This window comes from Pipistrellus hanaki (assembly GCF_964339955.1).
Source record: "Pipistrellus hanaki genome assembly, chromosome: 7".
NCBI lineage: Eukaryota > Metazoa > Chordata > Mammalia > Chiroptera > Vespertilionidae > Pipistrellus > Pipistrellus hanaki.
In genome coordinates, this window is record NC_140509.1 from 65,930,019 (window position 1) to 65,955,357 (window position 25,339).

At 41.1% G+C, this 25,339-nt stretch overlaps 1 protein-coding gene across 1 annotated transcript; it reads left to right on the forward strand.

The window, feature by feature from the left end:
- The first annotated feature begins 1,345 nt into the window (after positions 1-1,345).
- On the forward strand, positions 1,346-14,841 carry PERP (p53 apoptosis effector related to PMP22). The gene is made up of 3 exons (XM_084890472.1): positions 1,346-1,659; positions 10,708-10,848; positions 13,332-14,841. The coding sequence occupies exons 1-3, from the start codon at positions 1,446-1,448 to the stop codon at positions 13,556-13,558; spliced, it is 582 nt and encodes a 193-aa protein (XP_084746598.1). The 5' UTR covers positions 1,346-1,445; the 3' UTR covers positions 13,559-14,841.
- The last annotated feature ends 10,498 nt before the right edge of the window (positions 14,842-25,339 follow it).

Genomic DNA, 25,339 nt, shown 5'->3' on the forward strand with positions numbered 1-25,339 from the left:
TCATGATTTGCCCAACACCCAGACCTTGCTTCTCCTTTAGTGCCTCCTAAGCACTCCCAGCTGCCACCCTCCCTCCCTGCCACCCCAGAGGAGTCAGTTGGTGAGGGAAGCAGAACTAGGACACCGAAGTGGCATTTTAGGTTCTGAGTGCATATTGGCATGTGGTTTTTATTGGGAGAAACTCCAATAGTAAATGGAAAGAGCAGGTAGAGTGGGTTTGAATAGGCAGAGATCTGTGATAGGAAGGGACTGAGGCAAACAGGACGAGAAGGTATCTGAGAAGCCAGATGAAGCGCTTCTGAGATAGAAGTGAACATACTCGGATGCTACATTCAGTGTGTTCACACATCAAATGCCAATTGAGCTCCCTTGAGAGCCAGACACAGGGCTAAACACCAGGGACACACAGACCAATAAAAAGCTGGCAGCCTGGTGGGAAAGGCGGGCCTGTGAACAGACCGGAGTCCAAGGTACAGGGTGGAGCCTGGGAGGAAGTGCGTGCCCTGGGCCTGCTCCAGGATTCACCAACCCACATTCACACGGAGTGCCGTGTGGGCCCGCAGGTACAATTCCAACACCCAGCTCCAGCTGCCTGCAACCTAAAATGGAATTGTTGAAGCCCTGACCAGTTTGGCTCACGCATCAGCCTGCAGACTGAAGGGTCCCAGGATCCATTCCAGACAAGGGCATGTACCTTGTTTGCGGCAGATCTCCAGTAGGGGGCGTGCAGGAGGCAGCTGATCAATGTTTCTCTCTCATAGATGTTTCTAACTCTGTTCCTCTCTCTTCCTCTCTGTATATTAAAAAAAAAAATGATACTGTTGAAAATCAGACCTTTATCTGACGTCAGGGGTTAAACAGTTAGCTAGTGCTGTGCAGATTAAAACGGGCACACGTCGAAGCAATGAGAATAATAATAATAATAATAATAATAATAATAATAATAATAATAAAGCCGAAACCGGTTTGGCTCAGTGGATACAGCCTCGTCCTGCGTTCTGAAGGGTCCCAGGTTGGATTCCGGTCAGGGGCATGCACCTTGGTTGCGGGCGCATCCCCGGTGGGGGGTGTGCGGGAGGCAGCTGATCAATGTTTCTAACTTTCTATCCCTCTCCATTCCTCTCTGTAAAAAATCAATAAAATATAAAAAAAACAAAACAAAAAAAAACCATTTACAGTGAGAGGGTCCTGGAAGAGGAGAATAAGGTTGCAGCAGGGACCTCCAGGTGCGCGGGGAGAGGGCGGAGCACCCGCCCGGGTGTAACCGGAGCCGCCCCGCCTCCCGGTGCGGCCCGCCCGGGGCGGGTCCGGGCGGGCGGCGCTGAGTCACCGGAATGCAGGTGGGGCCGCCCCGCCCCGCCCCTCGTCCCTTTTGTGCGGCGGCCGGCGCTCGCGGGCCACTCTCCCCGCTCCGAGCCCCGCGCCGTCCTCCGCCCGCCGTCGAGATGCTGCGCTGCGGCCTGGCCTGCGAGCGCTGCCGCTGGATCCTGCCGCTGCTCCTGCTCAGCGCCATCGCCTTCGACATCATCGCGCTGGCCGGCCGCGGCTGGCTGCAGTCCAGCGACCACATCCAGACGTCCTCGCTGTGGTGGCGATGCTTCCACGAGGGCGGCGGCAGCGGGTCCGAGGCGGACGGCTGCCAGAGCCTCATGGAATACGGTGAGTGCCGCCGCCTCCGGGAAGTCCTCCGGGACTGCCCTGGCCGGTGTGCGCCGGCGCCGTGCGAGCGCCCGGCCTTCGGAAGCCGCCCTTGGGGAAGGGACCGAACAGGGTTGGGAATAACGGGTGATTAAAAATAATAATAGTATATCTGTCCAGAGTTGAGCTTCAGGCCTTCTATCTGAACAAGTAGTGGCTCTGAGTATGGCCCAAACCAGGCGCAAGCCTGGAAGAAAATGACCCAAGTTCAAACAATGCTTTTGCGGAGGGTTTGGCACTTCCGTGCAAAATCATTTGAAAAGGCTCGATGAGTACAAATAATGAACAAAGTATATCTTTTTTGATACCTACTGACATTTCTTCCCATTCCGCCTTCTCCTATGGTTCTTATGATTAAAACATACACGTTTTAAATACTGGCCTTCCCTAATGTTGGCATAAAAGCGCTCTCTGTGAACATTTCAGCTGATACTGTAGTAGTATTTAACGCTTCAGGCTAGTTCTTGTAGTTTTTGTCTTGGCGGGGGGGGGGCGGGGGGGGTTGTGGTGGTGGTTTTTTGTTTTTTGGTGTTTTTTGTTTTGTTTTGTTTTGTTTAAGCACGGCCTTGCTGTTTAGAAAACTTCATTTGAATGTGATTTTTAAATCAAAAAAGCAAACACACTTCCACATCAGCGAAATGAAGCAGAGTTAACATACATGTATATAGAGTGTCCCCCCAAACATGTATACACACACTTTAAATAATTAAAAAGGCAGTGTTTATTAGAATACATTGCATTTTAAAATGGAGTTATTGGCTGTTAAAGTGTGTATACATTTTTGGGGACACTATATTGAAGACGGAGTAGTTTATTTTTCCCGCATGGAGGAAGCCTTGGTGCTTAACTTGTTGATAGAACAGACCCCAGAGGAGCTTGGTTTTGTCTGATGCTTTGCCTGCTCGCCGGTAGATGTGAAGAATGGCCGGGTCTAAATAGGAACATAACCAGAAGCTTAAAGCCAAATATTACTCACTGGGACCTTACCAACCAGGTTTAATATTATAGTTTTAAACCTAGAAAGAGAAAGAAGGTCCCCTACCTTTTTTTATTTCCTTCTGGGACCAGAGACTTGACCAACCCCCTCCAATCCCTCCCCCCGCAGCCCTCAACTGGCCCAGAGCTTCCAGCCAAACTGTTTCTGGGGCCTCCATCAGGGGCTTGGTGCTGGTTCTTATGGACCCTGGGATTGTTTGCAAGTTCCCACTGTGACCTTTTCTCTTCTCCGAAAGGAGGCATGGTCCGCATTGGCAGGTCATAAAAGGTAAAGACTGAAGGGAATTCCTGCTTTCCTTAAAGTGTGTTTTTCTTATCTTAAAACACAAACAGCCGGCCTGCCAGGGTTTGTATTATTGGAAGCCTGTTAGGTTTTTAAAGAGGATTCTTTTCTTTGAAATAATACATCTGTATCTTAAAATGCATTTGAATCCAGTAGCTCATAGGGGACTTTAATAGGTCTGCTTAAATAGGTGCGTTTTTTTAAACAGACTATGATTATCACTCCAAAGACTAATACAGACCCCAAGAACACTCAGCAATACTTTACCTATGAAATAGAAGTCAGTGCCCTGTGCGGATTGGGGTGCTGGCAGAACCCCAAAAGCACTGTTGCTGGTACGGGACCTGACCTGCAAGGCTCTGCCTGTGATCACAGCCCTCCTGAGAGACAGGATGCAGTTGTTCTTTCCTTTAAGTTGAATTGCACACTTTGTTTTTTTATTGAATATATCGAGGTGGCATTAGTTAATATAATTATATAGGTTTCGGGTGTACAATTCTATAATACGACATCTGCATATTGTGTGTTTGCCCCACGTCAGGTCTCCTTCCTTTTTTTCTTCCCTTGCGGGATAAGCTCACTTTCCTAGGGTGTGGCGCTTTCGACCTCAGGTTGATAGACTGCTTTGTGTTTGGGAGGGAGTAGGCAGGTTTTGTTTATTAGTTAAAATTTTTTTTTTAATTAGACCGAAGTCTAAAGCATTATATTTTGATTGTAGAGAAAACATCGATCCAGGGTATATAGATCAATTTAAAAGTGAAACTGGTTTTTGGAAAGTTCAGTTTTCCAAGTGAGTCTCAAATCTATTGCTATAGATTAGGTGACTATGGGAAGGAAAAAAATAGATATGAATTCGCCAGGAGAGGTCCGTTTTGGGCTGTTGTAGTCAAAGATGAGTGGGAGGGAGTGTTTATTATACTTCTGCTCTACTACTTCCTGGCAAGGACTGTTCGTTAGTTTTGTCTCACAGGTGCAGCCATTGTGCCTGCATTGTAGGGCGATGATTTAGGCATGTCTGAACCTGGAGATTTTCAGATAGCCTTAATAAGGTCTTGCTGAAAACAGTGTGTTTATACTACTTTATCTAAAATGTAGTAAGTAGCTTACACATACTCCCACCTATGAATAAACACAATAAGGACTAAGGTTGATGACTAATTAAAATGGTATCTCAATATAAAGAATTGAGTAGGTACATCCATTTTTTTTAAAAAAAAAAACAACTTCTTGATATGTACTAGAAAATAAACGTTGTGATTTACCACTGAAACTAATGTTTACCTTTTTATTACAAAGTGCTTGACCATTTTATTGATATTCATGTTTATTTTTAAATTTTTATATATTGATTTGAGAGAAAGAGAAACATTGATTTGTTGTTCCACTTATTTATGCATTCTTTGGTTGATTCTTATATTGTGCCCTTGACCGAGAATCAAATCCACAACCTTGGTGAATCAGAACAATGCTCTGACCAGTTGAGCTAACCAGTCCAGGACCATAATATTAATGCATTAATTTTGGTATTAAAGACAGGTTATTCTTGGCAAGTATCGGCATTAGTACTAAATAATAGAGACTTTTTAAATAGCAAGCTATGTAGTTCCTTAATATTATGTAAAAAGCAGAATATTATACTCTTCTCCATTATCAACAATTTCTTAAGAATTTCAGATTACCATATTACCTTATTTTTCCTATAAATGAACCAAATTACATGCTGAGTATGCTCTTTTCATGATAGTAACAACTAAATAAATACCCAGCTTTACAGATATTGTTTATATTTCTCAAAACCGAAAAAGAATATCTAGATTTTAAACATTGAAATGATCATCCTTATTTCATGTATAAATAAAATGCAAAATTATATTTGAGTGCATGTTCACACATGCTATTTTTGCACTACTGGTACCTTCATTTTCAGTTTTAAGGGGAAAAAAATACCCCAGGAGGATATTTTAAGCTTCAGTGGTGTAGATTTCCTATCTCAAGCAAGCTCCAGCTTGTCAGGGTGGAGAATAGAGAGGAATGTGTGCACCAAGAATGAAAGTGGGGGGTCGGTGTTGAGAGCATTTGCCTTGGTCTGGACAGAAGTGCAGAGCCTCATTTTTACACAGATGCCCTCTGATAACTCAGAGAGCACTGAATGTTTTTATTTTGTTGTGTGTGTGTGTGTGTGTGTGTGTGTGTGTGTTTAAAAACACATGACATCATTCTTTGGTAAGTCAAAGAATCAGAGTATTATATGAAACATTTTTAGAACATTTAGCCCTATGGTTCTTAAATGTACAGGAAATGAGATAAACAAATATGAGGCAAAAAGCTTTACCTTAGGCTAAATTCAACTTAAAGGGACTGAATTTTGAGGTGATGCTCTTGTGGCTTTTGGTGGGGGCAAGGTGAAATATTAAAACATTCTTATTTTATGACCTTGGGCGTTAGTAGATAGATTGCTCTTTGTGGGCATGTGTTTATACCCTTAGCTGGCAAAATAAAATAATTCGCCACTCTCAGTTGATTTTCATACTTTAAAAAATATCTATATTGATTTTTACAGTTGTGAAGCCTAGGAACCAGTGATCTAGCCCAGTGCACTCCACATTTGCTGCCTGTAGCATTAACTACCCGAGAGCCTCCTTCCCTCGTTCATGACTTGACTTGTCTTCTCCCTGTACACAGAACAGACTCCTAGAGGAGTAGAATTAGAAGGGAATAAGAGGACACCTATCCGAGCTTTCTCCAAGCACTCTCATCACCACCACCCGTGACCCATCTGAGTTTCTTCCCTTTGTCCAGCAACTTAATTCAGTTCTCTTGTTGATGTTATTTGTTTAAAAGCTCGTCTCTTCTACCCACAGAGCTGAAATGTGTTTCCTTGTAAATTCTACTCTGGGGCCTTCTCTCTGACAGACTTACTTGTATGTGAGGGTAGATCCTAAATTCGCTGCTGTTTATCTTGTGTAAATTCCGGGTACAATTCCTGGTTTTTGCATCTTCCTCTGTAGGAAGCTTTCACCATTCTGCCTTTAAAAGGCCATGAAAGGGCAAAGTATCCTAGTTCTGTGAAAACACTGTGGTCAGTAGTTACCATCTGGCTCTGCTGCAGGAGAAACGCAGAGCATGTGAGGAATCTCACACCAACAGTGGCACTCTCCGGGGTGACCCTGTCATTCCTTTTTTTTTAAGCCACTTCTTCTGCCTTCCCAAACCCTGCCAGATTGCTTCTCCCTATGCTGATCGTTTTGGCTGCCTGCTCGGTGTTGTCCTGTAATAGTTGCTACTCACGGTGTCGAAGAACAGCAGGATCAGCGTTATCTGGAGGTTACTGGACACGCAGTGCCTCAGGCCCCACCCACCGAACTGGAATCTGTATTTGGACAAGAATCCCCAGGTGACTCCTAAGCACTGTTGTTTCAGAAGCACGGGCCTGTATCCTGCAGATTGCTTCCTGATTGAACATGCAACAGTCTTTTTGAATATGCCAACCACCCATGCTTATATTTATTTATAGATAGGATCTTTTCTTTTTTTCCGATTACGATTTTATCCAGTTTTCAGTTGTCCCTGTATATCTTCTAAAGAATCCTATAGAAACAACATGAAGAAGATCTGACAACATTCGGATTCAGTAGGTGGGGCCTTTGATATTATTGACAAATGAATCCTTTGTTCTGGAAAGGGAACGTACTCAGCTGGGTAACAGGTTGGTGTCTGCAGGGCGGAGCTGAATAAGGGGCCAGACTAGACTGTTTTGGTTAATGTGTAGTGTCCACATGTAAAACTACGGAAGAATGCAGAAAACCATTAAAAGCAATACTAACTTTAAGGGGAAAATTAGTGAGTCTCTAAAATATTGCCAACAATATTAAAAATATCAGCAATGCTCTCCTCTTAAAAGTTTATTTTTTTCTTTTCACAAACTTCAGTTTGATTTATGATCTCTAGCTTGGCATTCAAGGTATTTATTTTTACTTTGTTTGCTATTTTCTTATCAGTTGACCTTACTGATCTTTTTCTAGTCCAATTTGCCTTGTAACATTGTGTTTTCACCTGCAATCTCTGGGAAAAGTTATAGCATTCATTTTCATGTGAAAAACATTTCCTAGGAAAAGCTCAGAGTTTCTTTAGTGACCATAGAATCATTTCCATGTTGTTGATTTAATGTTGAATCTTTGCAAGCCAGAGAAAAATTTGATTAGCCATTCTTCACCTATGTGGATTGTTAATAAATCCTGTTTAAAATAGGATTTATAATGCTGCTGGTTTCTTTGATAATATGAACTTCTCCAAGTAGATAACATAATAGATTATGTATATAAAACACCAAATGTATTTTCCCTTAAGGGTACAAAACAAATAAACAAAAAGCTTCCCTATTGGAAACTGTTTACCTGGAGTATTATATGCTTTTGTGTCCTCAATTAAGAGAATAATAATTGATAATGAGAGTCCTGCCTGACTCCCTACACACACACACACACACACACACACACACACACACACACAATTAGAAAAGGCAATAAAATTTAAAGTGCATAAAGTAATAATGTCTTCAGAATAGATCAAGAAGGATAGTCTGCCTTTGAAGAACTGAGAACCAGCTGTTGAATCATAGACAAAGTAGCTTTAGGACAAGTTTTAAAAGGGTTGGTAAATATGGTATAGTGACCATTATACAATACAAAAATGTAAATATTTCCCAAAAGAGTTGGGTAACCGTGTAGATATGAGGCTCATTCTGGGTAATTGAGACCAAAGGTACATACAGTATAAGTTTTTGAAATATATGTCATGGGGAATTGCCATGTCCTAAGTCTTCATGACAATCGGTCACCTTTTAGGACAGATTATTGGCCTGGGAGGACCTTGCTCACATCTGGTGGGATCCATTTCATCATTTTACAGCAAAATAGTCATTGACATGAGAAGGCAGTTTGCCTTATTTGTCATTCATCAGTCAGAACAGAATCTTTAAAACCATGCCAAGGTTTCTGTCTTAAGTGATAGTTAAGCCAGTGAGTCATTGTGGGTGTTTCCATCGGCAGGAGCAGGTTTTACAGGTCTACTTCCCAGGCAGCCTTTGTCAAAACAGAATGTCCTTAATTTTCCGTTTTGATGATTCGGCATTGTAAATAAGCAAGACATTCACTGAGTTGTTTTAACGTAACATAGGAAACGTTCTTAAAATGCTCTGTGTTTATTCTTATGTTCACATATTACATTCAGATTCCTGGGCACTACGCCTCAGGCTCTGATTCAGTATTTCTGGAGGGAGGCACAGGAACCTGTATTTCTGATAAGCTCCCCTGCAGATTTTGACTGGGTGGTGTGTGGGCTAGACTTTGAGATGACCTGAGTGAGTATTAAAGCATGCTTCCTCTGCTATTGAAAGTTACCTTGCTTGAAGAACAAAGCAAAAGTGAGAAAAGAGACTTACTCAATTCCACTTTTTTACTTTATTCATTTTTATTTTTAAAAAAGACATTTCTATTGTACTTTGCCCCTAAAATATCTCCTTGATCATTTCACAGGAAGAGGAAGGAGACTTGGAGGGAATAAAAAGTGTAAAGATAAAACTAGGTCCACTCATGTACTCTCTCAGGCCCAGTAGACCACTGTGCTAAGGGGTAGCTTGTATAAACACATGGTATTTGAGCACATAAAAATGTGTCTTCTCCTTCGTTATCTGGGTCCCAGCCCTTCGTGAATCCGGAAGAAGATCTGGGAATAGGGGAACGCAGCGCGGGTTTGTCTGTAACAGAGGGAGATAGGAAAATGCAGTGGGGGACTGAGGAACAGCCTTTATGTGACAGCGGGGAACCGTGTGAATATAGAATAAAATGAAAACTTGAGTTCCTGAGAAACATCATAGGAATACAGGAGGAACTTTCTGAGCTACATGACTTCACACACGTGCCCTCATCCTTACAATAATCTTGAAAGAAGGTATTTTTAGCCTTGGGCAGCAGATGCGCAGATTGACAGTGGCTTATAGGTGGCAGAGGCAGTGTGTACATGTGGCCCAGTTCTGCCTCCAAAGCCCTTGCTCTTTCTGCTATCTCACCCACATCTTTCACTTTGACTGGTCAAATGACCTAGAATTAAGTGAGGATGAGTTTGTCAGCTGAGCTGTACTGCAGCTGGAGCAAAACCAGGGCAGAGGTGCGCACGGCTCTCCTTTTCACATGCCACAAAGAGTAATCGGTGAAGAAGGCATGTTCGTCCATTAATGAATGAATGGACAACCAACCTGTGGGATATCCATGCAACAGAATATATTTTGGCTATAAAAAAAGGAATGGAGTACTAATGCGTGCTACAACATAGATGCACCTTGAATACATTATGCTAAACGAGAGAAGGCAGTCAAAACAGCTGCATAGTGTATGATCCCATTTATCTGAAATGTCCACAATAGGCCAATTTATAGAGACAGAAAGTAGATTAGTGGTTGCCAGAAGCTGCAGGAAGGGGGAATGGAAGGACACGGAGTTTCTTTTCGGGGTGATAAAAATGTTGGAATTGTAAGTGGTGATGGTTGCACAACCCTATGAATATAAAAACCACTGAATTGTATACTTGAAAAGGGTGAATTTTATGATGTGTAAATTATAGCTTTAAAAAAACATTACGTTTTCCATTCAGGCAGGCTCTGAATCAAACTCTGCCTACATCACTTACTGGCTGTGTGGCTATAGCAGGCTATTTGAACTCTCAAAGCCTTAGTATACAGCTTCATTTCTGAAGAAATTGTATCAGTATGAACCCTAAAAAGTTATTGTGAGGATTCAGTGAGCTGAATATGTCCATTTCCTAACCCAGTGCCTGACACAGAGCAATTACTTCTAAAAGGTTGGTTATTATGATTAGAGAGAAGGTTGTGTGTGAAGCAATCTTAAAAACCAGAGCAGGTTGAACAGTAGGAATACTGGCTGGAATCAGGAGCCTGGGTTCACGGCTCTCCACTCCCACAGGCGGAGGGTAGCATGACACGGGGCTGGAGGAGCCCCTGCAGGTTTCCAAACTCAGAGCTCCTTTTAGGGCCAACATGGATGGCTAAGAACTCTTGTGCAGTAAGAGCTAAATTCTGAATACTCCAGCGTTAAAGTTTAGGCAAAAATCTAGAAAGACTGTGCTTAACCGTGTTATTTAAAAAAAAAAAAAAAAAAAAAAAAAAAAAAAAAAATCCCAGCTACTTTACAATTAAATTATTTTAATTCACATCTCTGCCTACTCATAAGTTTATGTTTTCAAAGGTTATTTTTGCACGGAACCAAGTATTGATATGAAACAAGGATCCTTTCAGAGGTGTTGGAAACATTTCCTAAAGAGATGGTCCTTTGGGTTGTTCAGTACCCAAAATGCTGCTTATTATAGTCGTGTTGTGTTAGAACTCGAGTGAGCCTTTTAAATCTACTAGTTCCTATGGCCAGTTTATTAAACAAGAGATAATTTAATGAAATTTAACTTTCATCTCAGAGATAGAAACGCTTGTCCTAAAACTGAGGGGACGAGGCGCTATTGCGTATCCGTATATTAGTGCCCTACATACGGGCTGCCTAATTCCCCCCTGAGACATGGAGACGCTTGAGTCTTGTTCAGAGAAAAACTGTTCTTCCATCCAAATGTAATTAGTGGAAAGAAAGAGCACTGCTGCCCATACTTGGATACGTGGTTGTTGAACTTGGCACGTCTGTCTGTTGACCACCGTTTCCTTCCGCCCGCAGCGTGGGGAAGGGCCGCCGCGGCCACGCTCTTCTGCGGCTTCATCATCCTGTGCATCTGCTTCATCCTCTCCTTCTTCGCCCTCTGCGGACCCCAGATGCTCGTCTTCCTGAGAGTGATCGGAGGCCTCCTGGCCCTGGCCGGTAAGTGTGTGTGTGAGCAATTCTTCCTTCCACCTTCCCTGGACATAGTGCCCGGTCCGCAAAGAAGATCCCTGACAATTGCAGTTCCTGACCTGTTCTCAGAAGTTGTGTCACCAAGGGCACAAGTCATGGAGGAGAGATGTGTTTTAAGAGCTAGAGCCGTTGGCAACCAATCGATGTGTCTCTCTATCTTCAATATTTCTCTCTCTCTCACTCTTTCTCTCTTCCTTTCCTTCCTCCCTCCTTTTCACTCTCTCTAAAAACCAGTGGGAAAGTATCCTTGGGTGAGGATTAACAACAAAAAAGGTAGAGCCCTTTCCTCATGTGTCTCACCTGGTACTCTTTGCTCCCCTTCTAAATGAGGAAGGTTGTCATTCTGTAGACCAGGGGTGGGAACCTTTTTCTGCCAAGGGCCATTTGGATATGGATAACATCACTGATGGCCCATACAGAATTCTCAACTTAAAAATTAACCTGCTGTATTTGGTCAAACATTAAATTAACTCACCCCTAATGCCTTGGCAGAGCCAGACCAAATGGTTTGGCGGGCCTTATATGGCCCTCAGGCTGGACATTCCCCACCCCTACTGTATACCATCTCTTGTGGGTGAGGCCGTGTCCAGTGGCACCTCTACTTGAGGGATCGGGGCTGAGTCAGCCCTGCAAGGGCAGTGTCTCGGCAGTGGGCCCAGTGCCGGCCTTGTGGGAGCCTCATGCTGGGGGGCGGTAATGTCCTTGAGCCATTTTACTTACTGGAGGAGTTTTGTGGTCTTATGATGCGGAGGGTCATGAAAAGGTTTTCTGTAGTGGGATGGGGGACCTGGAAGAGGCCAGCCCTGTAATTGCCTCATCACCAGACATTTGGTTATGCAGGTGGTTGGGGCTCAGAGTAAGTGTTCATTCATAGAATATAACAACTAGGACTCTGGGAGCAAGAATAATCTGAAATTTTAGGAAGGCACCTGGCCCTAGGAAAGCCTGTCGAAGGGGCAGGACCCCAGCCACCGAATGGATTTAGATGCAAAACTGGATTTCCTGAGGAGGGGAAAGGAGAAGGAGCTGATGATGGCGAAGCGAGGCCACAGATCATTTCTCAAGATAACTTGGGCTCCTGGGAGCAAAGCAGAAGTCCAGCGACAGCCCTGGAGTACAAACACAAAGGGAGCAGAAGGCCTTGGACACCGGTCAGAAGCCTTGTGGCTAAAGGGGTCCATGAGATCAAGCATGAGCCCAGAGAGAGACCACTTTGTGCTGGGTTCCCACAGGGCCTAGGGCAGGACAAACCGCCCTGGCTGAGAGGCAGCGGGTGGCCTCAGGGAACTGGCCCATGCAGGCTCTGCCCTCACCTGCATATTTTAAAAATTCCTCTTGATTAAAGATAAAGTTGACTCCAGTGTTCTTCATGCTTTCAAGTTTGCTTTTGGAATCATACTTTAAAATCAGAAATTACTTGGAATCGCAAAAGATAAAGAGGAACCTTGTCAAATCCCACCTCTGCTTCTCTTTGGCTTTTTGCAGTTCACATTGTTTTAAAAATATTTTTAAATACTCAAGCAGAACTAAAATCTGCTCATACCTTTAGACATGGCAATGTACATATGAAATATTAAGTGAATAAAATGCAGAACATAGCACAGAATGGATATACTCATTACAGCATGTTCACTGAAAAAAAAACTCGATAAAAGAAGGTAATGTCCTTTTTTACTTATGCCTTAAGATGTTAATATGATTAGTAATGATTGTGTTAATGTGACTCTTATGTCGAAAAGATTAGAAATTGACACGTTTCTTTTTTATTTCCTCTCTTACACTTCCCCAAAGCCCGTCTTTCATTTCTGCTCCCTGAGCCTGAAATGTTCTTCACCCTCCATCTCTCCATTTCTGTTATTCTTTAGATTCTCACTTCCTTTTCTGGTGATTCTCTGCATCGATCATTTGCATCATTGGTTCGTCATTTCATTCAGGCATTCATTTCGTGAAGGACCATTCCAGCGATGTCTTTGGGATGGAGTAACAGATGTGTGTGTGCATGCACATGTGTGTATGTGTATATATACATTATTTTTGCTAACACTGAGAATATTTACTATGTCTTTGGCACAGGAAATACAAAAGTGATAAAAAAATACTCCTCCTTACCACCCTGCTTTCTATTATATGCCACAGTTTGGGCTTTTTACTTCAGTATATAATACTTGCACCTGAACTGTGGAGTGCTTCTCCAGTTGTCTCTGCCCGTATTTTTTGTATTCAGTATTCCGCTCAATGCCAGCTGTCTTAGATATACAATATTTAAAAATCTTTTTTGGCTCATGATTAACTAGATACCCCAGCCCCTTTCATTAGCATCATTTAGGTGGATTTAATACTTATTGAAAGGCAAAAACACTGGGAGAGAGAGTTAATCTACTATTGCAATTCATTCATTCATTCGTGCATGCCTGCATTCACACTTTGGGTACCCCCCACCTTTCCTTTAGCTGTGTTCCAGATCATCTCCCTGGTGATTTACCCCGTGAAGTACACCCAGACCTTCACCCTTCATCTCAACCCCGCCGTCAATTACATCTATAACTGGGCCTACGGCTTTGGCTGGGCGGCCACAATTATCCTGATCGGCTGCTCCTTCTTCTTCTGCTGCCTCCCCAACTACGAAGACGACCTCCTGGGCAACGCCAAGCCGCGCTACTTCTACTCCTCTGCCTAAGGCGGGACAGATTCCTGCTGCCGGGATGGATTCCAGAAGAAGAAACTGTTTTTCCCAGAATACTTTGAACCTATTTGGCAGGGAGGGGAGCAGGGCACTGTTCATATCATTAGACTAGGCAAAGCGCTACAATAATGTGCGAGGAACTATTTCTTAAATGGTGTTCTAGTTTCATATTCGTCTTTTATATATATATTTTATAGAGTGAAACAAAACGTAACTTCTTTTCACGAATTACCTGGAATATGGCAATATTTTCTTACTATCTGTCCATACAATTTATACTGCATTTGTAAAAGAATACAAATATGAAACTTACCATTTTATAAGGTAAAAAATAAGAAGGCTTAAAAAGATTTAAGTAATCTGATCAAGTGTCTGTTTGTCCCGGATTACACTAGGTCTATTAAAAGAAAAGAAGAAGGAAATATTGGTTAAAAAAAAAAAAAAATTGTCAGGGACCAAATATTCTAAAAGAAATGTAGAAGATAAATATTTTACCAGCCTCCCGCTAGTTAAGGAAGGCAAAGAGTTTCCTAAATGCGTATCATTTGTGAGACTTTCTAATTTATATCCTGAGTAATAGATTTATTTTATTTTTTTTTGCTAAGCTTCACATTAATTTGATATGTCATTTAGGACAGTATTCTTTCATGGCCAAACCCTGTTGCAGTAGTGAGTTCTTCTTATGCAAGGAAATGCTAAGATGAAATTTTTTCTTTAAAAGTGGTTTGTAGGGGTGGGGTGTGGGAAAAATGATATGTTAATCTGTATTGTTTTGTGTCTATATGTTAAAGACCAGAGTAAATTGCGTTGAAAGATGGGCTGGGTCTAAGTCATCGTGACTGACAGATATGCTTAGGTTGTGTAGCAAAGCGCTAGGAAGGCCATTCCTATCACAGAAGAAACATTAAAACAACCTTGGGAGAAGAAATGACTTGAATTTCTCATCTCAATTGAGCAGGCTCTACCCATATAGACACAGCTTCTGATAGATTGTAACTGTAAGTAAAAACTTAAAGTTAGTAAAAAACCTGGTCTTCTTTAGTAAACTGATTTAAAATATCTGGTATAAAGCATGCAACAGGTGAATTCAGGGATATGAGATCTCTGGATGGGAAATATATGATATATCACATGGGTTGTTATTTTTTTACCATTTGTATTTACATAACGAAAACCAATTCATTTGATATATCCAATTATTATTTTGTAAATTGCAGGATAAGCAATTACAGTTTTTATTATGAATTTTTCCCAATAAACCAGATATTCTAATCTTGTTTCTAATTTGCAGTTTTTTTTAAAACATTTTTCTTCAAATCTGGGGAAGGGAATTTTTAAAAAATACTTTGACTTGAGGTAGTAAGAATCTATAATAAAAGCATAATATGCTAATTAGACTGGACGTCCTTCCGGACCTTCCAGATGAAGCCGGGGCTGTGAGGGAAGCCCAGGTGTGAGTGCTAGAGGGGAACCGGTGTTGGCAGCTGAGGGAAGGCAGGCCTACCCTTGCATGAATTACGTGCATCAGGCCTCTGGTATTGATAAAATGAAAAGCTGCTTCCTTGAGATGGAATCTTCTTCATTCAGGTGATGGGACAGCAAGCAGTCTCTTTTCCTTTTTGATTCTGGTCATTTTCCCTTTTGGTGGTTTATTTTACCACCATGGGTTGTACGTTAATTCTGCTATGGTGTATAATGTAAAGAAAGGTTGCAGAATGGCATGGTGGGAGAAGGGAAGTATTTCTTCTTAGTGCTGTTAGCCATTTGGTCCGTGACAGCTAATTTTCCTTCTGGGCTTCTCAAAATATCAGGTGAATGTTCCTCACCATAAATTTAGAAGAATGTGATCTAGGTTATTTACACCAAAAAAAAATTTTTTTTTAATTCTGTGACTGCTGGAGGATTTGAAGTGGTAACAAACGGTGTTAAAAAGGTCATTTTCTAAAATAATAACACAGCAATTCAAGAAGATAATGGATGCCTAAAGATTAAGGAACTGGGTCTCCCCTTGTACATGAAAATGACTCTTCAGATACAAGGTTCTCTGAGATATGTGCTCTTGTTTTTGATTTTTACCCCACACAGCTTCCTTTTTCCCCTCTTCAATAAATAACACGCTGTATTCAAATAATGCACATTTAGGAAAAATACAGCTTCCTGGGACTAACGAGCTGATGTCATGCAAACATTTTGACCTGAAACACTTGGGACAAAGACACGCTGTCATTCCATTGGCTAAAGTGTTCTCCTTTCAGCCTCATTCAAGTGCAGAGATCCTCTGTTCCTTGGTTCCCATTCACCAGGACATATACTCTCATGTCCTAGACAGCAAGAGAATTCCAGCGGGTTCTGGAGAGTAATGAAGAATTTGGGAAGCCATCTGAAGATGAACAGTGCATTCTATGAGATTTCCCATGGTAAAGTGGATGTGGTTTTTGGCTCTGTAATTATATTAGGAGTCCCCACCCTTTAGTAAATAAACAGTTCTAGGTTCCCAAGCAATTATCTCATGCTCATACTACAAGTAGTCAGATATGCTAAGTGCCATTTACTGTTGAATGCAACAAAGAAGTAGTATGTCAAGGTCTTTTAGTTGTCACACATGGTGTCCATGGAGTGTAATTATTTTTAGCTTCAAAAACATATACTGCTGAACTAACAATAAAGTTTGATAGGCTTTCCTTTTGTAAGGAAATGAAAACAATGGAAGAATATAGTCATAATAACTTAATTAGGTTGATTTTTTGCTACAAGCTCCTGCTGAAAGTCAGTTCTATTAATATAACATACACAAATGCTGAATTGACTTATTTTGACTTGTTTCTAGGCCTGTAAAGAGCATATTTGGGTCTCAACCAATATTGTTTAATGGACTAAGATGAAGGTGGAGGACCTGTAGTGTGAATGACTAGGCCTGGGAGGGGACTGGTTATACAGAGAGAGAGGGAATAAGAAAAGCAGCAGAAGAAAATGGGAAAGAAAAAAACGGGGTGGTGGTGGTAAGGTAAAAAGCCATAGGATCTATGTATCTCACTGCCCAGCATTTGAAAACAGTTCCCGTAGTTTGGAGATTTTATGATTAGACTATCTTCTTTTGGAGCACTTTTCTGGGATTGGACCCTATGAGTAATCACATCGTAAGCATCGGAGGTATAAGTCACTTTTCGAATCCTCCCAGGTGTGTGGTTAAAACGAGTGTCTGGCCTTGGTCTGACGACCTCCTGGAGAGTGAACACCCAGCAGCATTGTTCCCAAAGCACTCACGGTTCGTCTTCTCTGCGCTGCTTTTCTGATGATAGGTTCCTGGTCTTCACTGAACTACAATTTTTCAGACATTAGAATCATGCATATACTATACAGAATGTTGTGTTTATTATTGTTTATAGGATATTTTAAATATGTATTAGAGTAAAAAATGAGGCAAACATGATATTCACACAGATGGAGCAGAATACATAGATATACATACATCATATTTTATCCTTTTGGCTCTTGTTATACAACAGAATATTCCTGATCAGAAATAGAACTTCATGGGAGAAGGGCTCCTTTTCACTTTTTACGCATCGTGTGTGATCATGTTCATCCAGGTACTCAAAGCAGAGAAATGGGAATGCACAGCCCCCATATTTTATCTTGAATCTTAGCTATATAAATGTTTAATCTGAAGTATTGTCATGCTTGTTTTAACATAAAAGTGTTTAAAATCACAAGTGAATTATTTAACCTTCCACCTCTACCCCCATAAATCTTCAAATAAAATAGAGCAGACAAGCTGCCTCCTTAGTGCATCAGTCTCACGAAATAGAGCAGATATGAAGGAAGATTACCCAAACCTGCAACCGAGGTACGTGACCTGACTAGGAATCAAACCCTCAGCCTTTTGCTGTCTGGGATGACACTCCAATCAACTGGGCCACCCAGCCAGGGCCAGGACATTTCATAAAATTAAGCAACAAGAATGTAGTGGGAAGTCCTGCCAGTGCCTCCGCTGGCCAAGAGCAGAGCTTAGGGAAGTTGGGATGAAGAGGTTCAATGCCAGATACTTCTTTTAAACTCTTTTCCTTGTTCTTTCTGCAATGGGTAATGGGTATTTCTGCAATGGATTGTCAAACATGGATCTTGGCGGGGGGGCGGGGTGGGGGGGCGGGGGGGAATCAATAGATTGCTTTGTCTTATCTCTGTAGAGTGGTTTCAGGTTTTAAAATTCCTGAAGACAGACTGGGCTTAGGACCCACCAGTGGGCGGTCAGAGCCCTTTGGTTTTTGAGGTAATTCTTCCCTGACATGGGCTTGCCTTCTCATACATCATCCTTTGTTTCTGGGTTTTGCAATTCTGGTAAGTATCTAGGTGTGGCAGAGGGAGACTAACACACCTCAGGTGTGGGAAACTAAAGAAGGTCCAGAGCCTGTCACATTCACGGTGTTCCACGTGTGACTAGCCTGTGCTTTACGGTTAATCTCAACAACTTACTCTCCTCAGCTGCAGAAATAAAGGAAGACTCAGAAGTGTGTGTAAGTGTGTGTGTGTGTGTGTGTGTGTGTGTGTGTGTGTGTGTGTGTTTAAAGACAGTTCTCTGGTGAAGAATTGGAACCTGTTGATTTAACTGGCATAAGATTGTCTTTGTGATAATGAATCATCAAATAATTATAATAGATGGTTGTGTAATGGTTTGTCCAGCCAGCTTTTCCAGTATGAAGATTCATAGTAATTAACCTGTTATTATCAACTGTTTTTGAATAAGTTTCTTTTAAGAGGGAACACTAGATTTGAAATAGGAACTAAATTTGGTCACCAAAAGTAAATTGCCGTATGGGACTTTGAGTCCCTAAGTCTTTCCATATCAGAATCCTGTCTCTCTGTTCCACGCTTTCTATTCTGGTTACTCAGTGGATAGTCTTCATTTGAAATGCTTCATTGAAAATTCCTGTTTCCAAACGCTACCCCACCCAATTCCTCACCAAGCAACACCTCAATGCCTAACTCTTTCTTCAAGGAAAAGAAAAAGAAAACTAGTTTCAGTTCAGATATTGAAGATAGAAGAACTGAAGTATGCATAGGAAGCTGGCATTTGCTATGGCTTATTTTATGCTGATGGAATTTACCATGGAAATCATCTCTTCTGAAGATGTCGAGGTGACAGAAGTTGACTTCAACATTATACAATGAATTCCTCTTCAACCCCAAACAAATACAAATTCCTTTGTCTCTGAACAGTACATTAGCCATGCAGGATGCCTCCTGTCCCTCATGCTGAAGTGATCTTCCCAGTGGGGCTGTTATAACTTAGAAAAGAATTAATGGAGCCTTCTGCTGGGAGCACCCTGGGCTGGGTGCCCCTATGCAGGCGCAGCTGCACAGCCCCACCAGGCAGCCTGGCTGTGGGGTCAGGACACGCCCACACTGCGTGGAACAGCTCGGCACCCTAGAGGAGCCTGGGACTGTTGAAGAAAGTCAAGCCTTCCATCCCCACTGCACACACCCCTATCTTGGCCTCCCCAGATTTTCTCCTGTATGCTCAGAATATCAGGAAGGTAGGACCTGGATGAACACACTCACAATCCCCCAACTTATGTTTTTAAAGAGTAAATTCAATATTCAGAAACACTACCAAATCATGTTTACCTTTTTATGTTCCCAACACACTGCAAATACTCAGCACCTCAAGGGGAATTATACTTTTATTATTTTATTTATTTTTATTTTTAATGCCACCTTGAAATTCTTCAGCATAGAATGCCACGTCTGCACCTCCTGGCCAAGCAGATTAACAGTAAGCTTCCAGTTCTAACTGGCTGATGCATAGCCCCACTGTCCCAGTGGAGTTAGCAAATCACTGGATGCGTTGTCTTTATGCTGTCCTCGGACCATGTTAAAGCTGAGTTGTTAAAGGAAAGCCATTCCCAACAGAGTGCGGCTTCCAGCCCTTCACCAGTCTATCAGGTCAGCTGACATATAAAACGTGCCTAGTTGTTCACTTTCTTTTACATGACAGTGTTTGTTTTCTGAAGAAGAGGTAGGAAAAGTTTTCAGGATTCATAGCTGTGTGATCCTAAGGCTGCTCTTGGAAATAAGTGAGGAACCGGAGGATGCTAGGCACAGCCTCCCTGTTTCTGTGGTCTTTCTTTCAGGCAGGTTGTGGTGAGAAAGCACTGTTTGTTTTGGTAACAGCAGCCCAGTCCTTCCTTCAGCCTGGGGGAGAGTGAGTCAGGGCACGAGTTAGGACTGGCAGACAAAGTGTGGACAGCTACATGCTAAAACACAGAACGTTCCCCTGGAACACCCTTTACACTGAACCAAGTTTGGAAAAACAGACAAAATGAGAATCTCCGGCAAAGCTTCAGAAGGCCTAGATTCTGTTCTGTGCCAAACATAGGTTTCTCATTCGCAGGAATTAACGGATAGGAATGCTTTTTTCTTTTGAGCTCTGCAAATACCTTTAAGGCAGGGGTCTTCAAACTCCGCAGAGGAGTCTGATCCGGCCCGCCAGGTTTTTTGGGCAGTGAGCGCAGCCGAGGTGTTACAGTAGGAATTAGTAGTTCATATAGTCCGGCCCTCCAGCTCTCTGAGGGACCGTGATCTGGCCCCCACTTTAAAAGTTTGAGGACCCCTGCTTTAAGGCTTTTGAAAAAAAGAAAGAAAAACAGTCATTGTATAGAAGTATGACGTCATGTTCCTAGTACAAGACAAGAGGTCAGAGTTTCTTCAGAGGAATGCATATGAAATGTTTCAAAAATTCAAATTCCAGATATTAGTAGATGCTATTATAGTCAAGTAATTAAAATAAAATGTGCCATTTATCATTCCCTTACTATGCTTCCAAATAAAAAGTGTCTCCACAATAGACAAAAATCGAACTTTTGCTACAGTTGCAGCCATTCTCACTTTCAAAATATTGTGAAAGGCTTTCTAAGACAGTATTGTAAATGCAAACACATTAGTAAGTTTGCTTTTTGTTTCTTTTTAAAAAATATATTTTTATTGATTTTTTACAGAGAGGAAGAGAGAGGGATAGAGAGTTAGAAACATTGATGAGAGAGAAACATCAATCAGCTGCCTCCTGCACACCCCACAATGGGGATGTGCCCGCAACCAAGGTACATGCCCCCGACTGGAATTGAACCTGGGACCCTTCAGTCCACAAGTCCACAGGCTAACGCTCTATCCACTAAGCCAAACCAGTTAGGGTGTAAGTTTGCTTTTTAAACGCAATGCCTACTAACTCATTTTCTGACACACTGAAAATATTTCCCTAAGCCTTTGTGTCCTTTTAAAAAACAAGTCAAAATGATTCAGAAGTTGAGTTAAAGTCATGTAAACCAAAAAGCTTATCATTGGAAGAGCAGGCCCTGCCCATTCTCTCTTCCTTCTTTGTGCCCGGGGTCCTGAAGTAACCATGGAAAAAAATGTCTTTTTTTCACCTTGAGTTTTTAATTTTATATTTGCCTCTTACCACTCACCCTTACATATGCAGATACACACACATACACTCACACACACACGGGCATGCACACATTCAGATACTTCTCTCTTCCCAATTTCCCAGTGGTGTCATGTCACTATTTTTGGTTATATCGATATTTATATTTTATATTATTATGTCCATGTAAGTATAGTTCTCAGCTGAGTCTCATAATAATGACTTCATTGATTTTCTTTTACTTTCTGATTCGTTTTTCACTCATTTAGAATTTTGGCTGGAAATACTAGTAACTGCTCTCAGAATTGGAAGGTATAAGTTACCTCAGGATTCTGAAGGTTTTCCTTCTAGATTCCATATTGCTCTTGAGAAGCTGGATGCCATTCTGATTCCAGTCCTTTGCTTGTAACTCATTTCTTTGTCTCTGAAAGATTTTAGTATTTTTCTCTTTATTTTTATGTTTTTAAATTTATGATGTGTCATCATGCTGGTTTTTATCCACTCATAGCACTTCACTTTCTATATGTTGATTGGGCTCATCTAGTGGGCCCCACCACAGGTTAAGAAGGTAAATCTGGCTGTTGCTTTGGAAGGCTCTAAATTGGTAATATAAATCTTTTCTCTTGGGCTACTCAGTTTTCCTGAAGCAGAATTTTCCTATTTCTTGCCTAAAAGTCAGAGAGTTGGGTGGCTATCATTCTCAGAATCAGTGGGAAAATGACCAGCACTTCACCATTGAGCATGTAGAATTTTCAGAACGTGCTTTGCTTTGCCCTCAGCTGTGGTTTGTCCTCAGCACTCTCTAGGAGCATTCCTAATTCTCCTGCTGTGATTGAGTAGTAGTGACTTAACTGTGCAGTAGAGAAGGGGAACCGGGCTTCTATGTGCTTCTTGTAAATACATCGAGTCCATCCTCCTGTGTTAAACTCCTCCCTGCGACCTTGCCTTCAGAGATACAGTTTGTCTTTGATTCCTGAACTTCTCCAAAGCAGGAATCAGCTTGCTTCTTGTTGGCTTACCTCTCCCCACCCTGCAGCCATTTTAAAGATTAAAAAGCCCTTAAAAAAATTCCAACATGTTCTGACAGGGGAAGATCTGAATATATTCTCAAATTTTAAAAAGTAAGTTTGATTTCTCTGATCTTATTTTTTCACATTTACATGTAGTTATATAATATTGTGTGTCCATATGAGAGGGAGTGAGGGGGAAGAGGAGAAAGAGAGAGAAAGGAAGGATTGAAAGAACAGAACTAAAAATGTATAAACAGTAGCTACCTGTGGATAATGAGGTAAACAATGTTTTTTAATGATCTATGTTTTACAAGTTTTCTATATTTGTTCATTTTGCCTTTTTGTCATTCATTCCCTCAGCACACTTTTATTGCATGACAGGTATTACGCTAGGTACTAAAGAGCCAGAGATGAATGAGACAGGTAAGGTTCCTACCCTCATGAAACTAACATTTGACAGGTAGAGACAGCCATCAAACAAATAAAAAAGATGAGTTTAGACAGAAACAAGTGATATTTTTAAAAATCTGGGAAACAGGAAAGAGGATGGCAGGGCTGTGCTGGTTTCTTTTAGTTGACCAGGGAAGGTTCTCTTAGAAGCAGACATTTGGGCTGAGAAACCAATGCTGAGGAGAAGAGAGCCAAGGGGAAGGGGTTACTGGCAGAGGGAGCAGTAAGATAGGAATGAACCAGGCATGCGTGAGGGACAGAAAGAATTCCAGTGTAGCAGGGATATAATGAATAGGGGGGAAGTGGTAGGCTATGATTCAGCACGATAACCAAAAGCCAGATCATACACAGTTTATATGTTATTCTACTTGCAGTGGGAAGCACTAGAGGGGTCAGAGAATGATATATAATTTATATTTTTAGAACATCATCCGTCTGCTAACTGGAAAGTGGACTGGGATCAGGACTGGGTGTGCTTGGGGCAAATTAAAATCAGAGGGACCCGCTAACAAACTGCTTCAGTAGTCCAGGACAAGGAAGGTGGAGGTGTGGACAAAGACAGTAGTGGTGAAGGTGAAGGTGATTGGAATCCAGATATATTTCAGAGGTAAAGTTGATAGTACTTGCTTGGATATAGTTATGGAGGGTGGGGATGGTAAGTGATGAGGAAAACTGGGTAATAAACGATGACTCCTCCATTTTTGGCCTGAGAAACTAGATGTTTGGTGAGATGGCAAGTCTAAGGCAGAAGCAGATTTGGGGGTGAAAAACTAAACATTTCTTTTGGACATATTCCATTTGAAGAGTCACTAGACATCCAAGTAAAGAAGTTGAATAAGCAGGTGAATATATCTACCTGAAGTTCAGAAGAGAAATCAGGATTATCAACATAAAAGCTTTGCTTAAAGCCATGGGACTGGATTAGATTCCATAGAAAAGGAGAGAGAAAGGAAGGACGAGGATAAGACTTTGGAGTCTGCCAACATCTGGAGGTATAAAGAAAGTTGAAAAGAAGCAACCAATGAAGAAGGAAGAAAATTAAGTGAGCACAGTATCAGGGCAGCCAATTTAAAAATTTTGATATAATATATGAAAAATAGATCTAAGTGACTATGTATTTAAAGGCTATGTAGCAAATGCTAATGAGGAATTTATAGATAATTGTTTAAAAACAAGGAAACAGCAGAGTAAAAAGAAACAGTTATTAATCTTGGAATCTGAATTTGGGTGGCATACTTTGATGTTTATTCTATCTTCTCTGGCCAACCATTTCATCTCTATAGACCTCTATTTTACTCCTCTGTAAAACTAGAGATAATAAACACTGAGGCTATGTGAATAAGCTAATGATTGGTATATAAATGGAGAGTTGCTATTATCCTCTGGGGTGCCTTTGGCAGGCAAAGAACAGTAGCAGAACCAAGAGTAGGACACGGGTATCACTTCTACTGCATAAGGCCTTGTCCATCCATATTGGAGATGTTGCTAATGATTTTCTTTCTGTCTTATAATGTAATTCTAGACCAGAATATTATGACACCAAACTTCCCAATTTTCAATTATACATGACTCTATTCTCTTGAGGAGCACAAAAGGACCCAACATGAAGTAGCCCAGATTTCAGCTGAATCTATTAAGATACTCTGAGCAACACACTCCCTACTCATTCTTGAGTCAAATGGCAGTCACTGTTTGGTCCTATTTATATCCTTTGCTTTAAAATGGTAACGCCTTCCACAGAAATCAGAACATTTAATCTTTTGATTAAATGTATGTAATGTATTAGCTTAGTAAGGATGGGCAAAATATTCTTAGCATCCAAGAAATACCTTCCCTGAAAGACTGTATGGCATTGTAGTGCACAGCTGGTATGCTGAGGCACACAGATGTGCCTCAATTCTGTCACTAGCTTGCAACCAGATATTGATAAATGCATAAGTTGTTGTTGGTTTGCTATAATTAATGACATTAAAATGCATTTATATCAGAGAAAGATATGTTTACTAAAATATGTATAAGCTTTAATTATAATTTTGAAGTGAATATCACTGGGGCAGTGAGTACTTTCAATAAGGGTGCAAAGGCCACTCAATGGGGAAAGAATAGTCTCTTCAACAAATGGTATTGAGAAAACTAGATATCACATGCAAAAGAATGATATTGGGCCCTTAGCTTATACCACAAGCAAAATATTAACTCAAAATGGAGTAAAAACCTAAATGTAAGACTTGAAATTATAAAGCTCTTAGAAGAAAACATAGGGGAAAAGTTTCATGGCATTGGATTTGGCATTGGTTTCTGGATATGACACCAAATGCACAGTCAACAAAAACAAAATTGATAAATAAGACTATATAAAAGAAAAATTCTGTGCTTCAAATAACACAATTAACCGAGGGAAAAGGCAACCTACACAATGGTAGAAAATATTTGCAAGTCATATAGCTGATACAGGGTTAATATCCAGAATATAAAATGGAGTCCTACAAATCAATAACAAAAAACAAATAAACCAATGAAAAATAGACATTTCTCCTAAGATGATATACAAATGACCAATAAGCATATGAAAAGATGCCCAACATCACTAATCATTAGGGAAGTATAAATGAAAACCACAGTGAAATATCGCCTCACACACATTAGGATGGCTACTATAAAAACACACACAAAAAAATAACAAGTATAAGTAAGAATGTGGAGAAATTGGAATCCTTGTGCATTGTTGATGGGAATGAAAATGATGCAGCCACTATGGAAAACAGTATGTCAACTACTCAAAAAATTGAAAATAGGATTACCATATGATCTAGCAATTCCACTACTGGGTATATACCCCAAAGAATTGAAAGTAGGATCTCAAAAAGATATTTGCACCATCATGTTCATAGCAGC

Coding starts and splice junctions, on each gene's coding strand:
- PERP (XM_084890472.1), top strand. CDS start 1,446: ATGCTGCGCTGCGGCCTGGCCTGCGAGCGCTGCCGCTGGATCCTGCCG. Junction 1,660..10,707: donor CCAGAGCCTCATGGAATACG/GTGAGTGCCGCC, acceptor TTCCGCCCGCAG/CGTGGGGAAGGGCCGCCGCG. Junction 10,849..13,331: donor AGGCCTCCTGGCCCTGGCCG/GTAAGTGTGTGT, acceptor CCTTTCCTTTAG/CTGTGTTCCAGATCATCTCC.